At 38.3% G+C, this 5225-nt stretch overlaps 1 protein-coding gene across 1 annotated transcript in view; it reads left to right on the top strand.

Annotated features, from left to right (window-relative positions):
* si:dkey-16l2.16 (ras-related protein Rab-35) overlaps positions 1-5225 on the top strand; it is an 11578-nt gene that overhangs the window by 1533 nt on the left and 4820 nt on the right. The window contains exons 2-3 of the mRNA XM_032536451.1: positions 689-1577; positions 3765-3815. Coding sequence (XP_032392342.1) covers positions 1523-1577; positions 3765-3815 — 106 coding nt within the window. The 5' untranslated portion in view covers positions 689-1522. The remainder of the gene's footprint in view (positions 1-688; positions 1578-3764; positions 3816-5225) is intronic.

The raw sequence follows: 5225 nt of genomic DNA, 5'->3' as shown, positions 1-5225 counted from the left end.
TAGACGGTTGGATTGTCAGCGAAGTAAAGTTAAGTTAACCCAGCTAAGTTACAGAATGGGGGTGGATAAGGCAGGATGAGGAAGTTATATTTAGTGACTCAGCTGTTTGAGGAGCAGGGAAGGAGGTTAAGGAGGGGCACACACGCCATACAGCAATGGACAATTAACTGGTAATCGCAATGGGAGAAGTATTCAAAACCTTTACTTTAGTTCATGTACTAATACCATACTAAAAATACTCCATTATTCAGTAAGTGCTGCATTCAAAACCTTATTTAAAGTGTCTAATCAGTGAAATGTACCTAAAGTAAAAGTATGTTGCAATGTTCCCTGTTCTACTATCCCCGTCAGTGTTTTCCTGACAGACGCATAAAGGAACACTCCATCCTTCAGTTTATTACAAACATAAAACATCAACACATCTGTAGATACAACTGTCATCTGAAAAGTAACTAAAGCTGTCAAACAACTGTAGTGGAGTAAAAAGTACAATATTTACCTTTTGACATGTTGCGGAGTAGAAGTATAAAGTTACATAAAATACTAACTTACAAATTTGAGGTACTTGTACTACAGTGCACCACATATGTAAATGTACTTAGTTACAGTCTTTCACTGGACAGTGGTTATGATTCACAGCTGATTGATGTTTTACTTTAACGTCTTATTTTTCTCTTTCTTTGTTTAGCACCTTTTTAACCTGGGCTGAAGAACGTAGCTAGAGCCCTCCTCCTGTAACAATACAGGGAACAGTCGACTTTTCACCTATCCGCAAGAGGAACTGAAGTGAAATTAAAGAAACCGCAGCGGATGTAACCACTACTGAACTGCAGTGAAAAAAAGAGAACCTTTCAGGTTCTTGCATCTTCTTGGAGTTTAGGGCAATAAGTGGATTCATGATCAGTTGTTAAGTCACCTGTCCATTTGGCTGTTAGAGCAACAACCACAATATGCCAAATCCCTGTAATCATAGAGCCTTAAATGTGTGGCTTTCCATGCTTAAATAAATAGATCTCTGTGAAGACGTTGGACTTCATCCAAAGGAGGAAGAAGGTAGTGTCCACACCTCACTGACAGAACTGTGGATGTAAAAAATCAGGGCATAAAAAAAACGATGAGTTGTCACGAGTTGGAAATCCCCTGTTGGAGTGTCGGTGGGTGTGACTGGAACTAAGGTGGAACCACGTGGCTGCTCTCAGCCGTCAAGCATGAATCATACATACAGAGCTCTTCAGAAACGGTCTGTTTTCTTCTGGCTGCTGTGGTTTCACTGTGAATCCAAACTGAATGATGCAGACTTCTGAACTGAAACTCAAAGGATAAACCAAAACACAAAAGGTGCTGAAATTTGACTGGAATGTTATTGGCAGAGGAATGCCTGTGATTTTTGGACAAACTCTTGTGCTGCTTTGAGCTGGTAGCATTGGGAGGTGAAAAAAATCAAAAACACTGGGGAGATCAGCAATATCACCTCCTCCTATGAAACTGATTTTACTTGGAAATACAGTAAGAGGCCTTCCAAATGGCGGGAAAGGACTACAATCATCTCTTCAAACTGCTCATCATTGGAGACTCCAGTTAGTGCATCTTATTAAATCAATTAAAGATTTCTTCTGAAGTCAAAGCATGTAGAGTTCCAGAAGTGACAAATGGCATTAATAGTGAACCTGCAAGTGAACACATGAATTCAGTGGTTCCCAAAGGTTTTCTGTAATGCACAGGAAGCCCAAAAAAGAATGCCTTTTCATCTGCTGGTAACACAATACTTGGGAAACTAGTAACAAAAGAAGAAAAGTAGATTATACTATCAATAACATCAGCTATAGGTTTATTTTTAAGCATGCTTCTCATTATCTACACAGAAGAAATGTATCATAACCTTTTTCAAATCAGACATTTTGACTTCTCATAGTAGGAAGTGCACAGGTTTCACTTGTGTTTGACAAGTCCAAATGTCTACTGTAAAAATGGTTTAATTAACTTTAGTGTCACTCTTGACTTCTACTAGTCATGCATGTCGCCCCACTACTAAGTCTCTGTGCTATATATTATCATATCAGTGAAAGCTTTGCCTGCCACACAAAAGATCACTAGTTTCATACTCCTGTAACCCGCATGTGTGCGCATGTTTTCTGCTGATTTTAAAAATTGAGAATAATAAATCGTATATGATACTATTAGTGATAGGGAATTTTGATAAAGAAAGTTAAAAAAAAAAAAAACATCCATCCATCTTAACATGTTTGTGCATGTTTCCCTCACTGATCAAGTCAATGTTGCAGAATATAATAGAAAAGCTGAGCTGGTATGAATTTGTGAGACAGTAAAGGTGCTTAATGTACACACTTTAATGTGTTGGTACGTCAGCCAATTCTAGGTTTATTACAATGTGCAATAGATTTCTGAAATTTACAAACTGTCCGTCTCAGTGAACCTTCTTATAAAGAAAGGCCCCGCAGAGGTTCAGGCCAGTTTCAAGCCGCTTCAAATTGCATCAGCCACGTGTTTGTTTTAAGCAAGTTTCAAACTGCGAAAGCTACACACTCTTCCTCGCTGTTCAAACATCAATTCAATTTTATTTATATAGCGCCATCACTGCTTCTGAGCTTAGTTATCAGACGTAGTCACTCACTACTGTTTTTTTTTTATGTGATCAATTCTAACTTTTATATTTATTCTGATACTTAATAAATTCTAGATCTGATTCTTGATGTTAGTTGAGTATATAAAGTCACAAAACATCAGCTTATATTGGAACTCTGGCGGTTTGTTCTTACATGAATTGGGTGTTCCAGCATTAGCGGATTCTGTGACATAAATACGATCGGGAACATGTCAGCATTACCATAGTTTTACATTCCCTTAGTGAAACAATTTAGTGAAGTTTCTTTAAAGAATATTTTGTCAAATGTTTCCCTATAATTCCTGGTTTCAATGAGGGAGGATTTTTATCATTAAAAAAAAAAGCTAAACATTTTTTTTTTTGTCTGTTAAAAGCGCGCCGTGGCATTTGTGGACAGGTAGGCGGAGGGTTACAGGTTTCAGTTTCTGACAGTGGTTCCCACAAGCTTGTTTTCAACAAACTATTATTAACTCTTATTTATTGATGTATTCTAAATTGCTTTGACTCATCAGGCAGCCTGTTAGTGGCATATGTTACTTTTGGGACTCTATAGTAATGTGGAACAAATGATCAATATTGTTTTAATTTAATTGGATTTTGATACTCTGACACCAATAAGTTATTACTTTTTGTTGCACTGAAGATGTGTTTTGCAGTTTACTTGCATACATTCAGCAATTGCAAGAGATTTTAGACTTATTTTCCTCCTTTGGTTACACATATATTGCATTGGATTATAATGAATACCTTGTATTCATTATAGGTTGTTTAACCTTTTGCTTTTGAAGGTTAAAATATTGTGACAGTTGTGGGTTATACTGTACTGTTTTTCCCAGCCTGCTGCTGCTTTGTTCAGATTTGTCAAGTCTCTTTTGAACAAGTTCCCACTGGTTCTCTCAGGGAAGGTTTCAGCAGATTATTTAGGCAGGCTTTTTTTAAGGATTGTTGTCTCTTTTTAATCACACACAACAAGCTTATTTGTCCCCCGTATGAGTTCAACCTTTGCCCGTATTTCTCGCCTTGTTTCACTTATCGTGGAAACCTAGATATGACTGACTTGTCTGTTCCTGTTTGGTGACATTTCATTCCTTTAGAGTAAGTTACTTGCTAATCTTTTCCCTCTGATCTTTTTGTCTCTCAGGTGTTGGAAAAAGCAGTCTTCTGCTCCGTTTTGCAGACAACTCCTTCTCTGGTGAGTTACCACAGTTTGCAGCCAGTCAAATCGCAAACACCTCCAAATTTATTAGTAGAAAATCAGTCTTAACTAAATCTTAACAAAAATCCCCAGAGTAACACAGTCTAGGTTCTCACTTAGGCTGTTCTTTTGAAGTGAAAGCATTTTAATCAAGTCAAGTCATCTTTTCAGGGTAGGCAGAGCTGTCCTGACATGTCAGAAGCTTCAGTGGAAGGCAAAGTTTGCAGACATTTTGGTGGAAGGGTGGACATTTAGAACCTTTTTAATTAAGTAGGACTTCCTTAACATTGATTTAATTAAAACATCTGGCATACTAAGCTATTCTAAAGCCATTTTGCAGGAAACACATTTATTGCAATCTCTATGTAAAGGCCCTGCATACCACGCAGATATTTTTCCTCATTATACTGGGCTCTAGTTGAAGGTGAGTGGAGCTTCACTGGGAGTTTGTAAGGTTTGACTGAACTAGTAGAGTTAGGCAGATGTCACAAATTGTTAACTTCCTAGAGCCATTTGTGTCATGACTATACAGGGCCTTGCAAAACTAGTCCGCCCCCTTGAACTTGTGGGACACAATCATGAAGTGGAACAAAATTTATTGAATATTTCAAACTTTAACAAATAAAAACTGAAAAATTGTGTGTGCAAAATTATTGGGCCCCCTTGCGTTAATACTTTGTAGAGCCACCTTTTGCTGCGATTACAGCTGCAAGACGCTTGGGGTATGTCTCTATCAGTTTTGCACATCGAGAGACTGAAATTCTTGCCCATTCCTCCTTGCAAAACAGCTGGAGCTCAGTGAGGTTGGATGGAGAGTGTTTGTGAACAGCAGTTTTCAGTTCTTTCCACAGATTCTCGATTGGATTCAGGTCTGGACTTTGACTTGGCCATTCTAACACCTGGATACGTTTATTTGGGAACCATTCCTTTGTAGATTTTGCTGTATGTTTGGGATCATTGTCTTGTTGGAAGATAAATCTCCTCCCAGTTTCAGGTCTTTTGCAGACTCCAACAGGTTTTCATCCAGAATGGTCCTTTAATTTGCTCCATCCATCTTCCCCTCAATTTGAACCATCTTCCCTGTCCCTGCTGAAGAAAAGCAGGCCCAAACCATGATGCTGCCACCACCATGTTTGACAGTGGGGATGGTGTGTTCAGGGTGATGAGCTGTGTTGCTTTTACGCCAAACATAACGTTTTGGATTGTTGCCAAAAAGTTCCATTTTGGTTTCATCTTTCATCATACAGCTTTTGGCAAACTTTAAACAAGACTTTTTATGAATTTCTTTTAAGAAAATGGCTTTCTTCTTGCCACTCTTCCATAAAGGCCAGATTTGTTCAGTATACAACTGATTGTTGACCTCAGCTGTAGTTCTCTGCAGTTCATCCAGAGTGATCATGGGCCTCT

Source organism: Etheostoma spectabile, chromosome 15 (assembly GCF_008692095.1).
Source record: "Etheostoma spectabile isolate EspeVRDwgs_2016 chromosome 15, UIUC_Espe_1.0, whole genome shotgun sequence".
Taxonomy (NCBI): Eukaryota; Metazoa; Chordata; class Actinopteri; order Perciformes; family Percidae; genus Etheostoma; species Etheostoma spectabile.
Note: the sequence above shows the minus strand (reverse complement) of the source record. Positions and strands in the feature narration are given on the sequence as shown.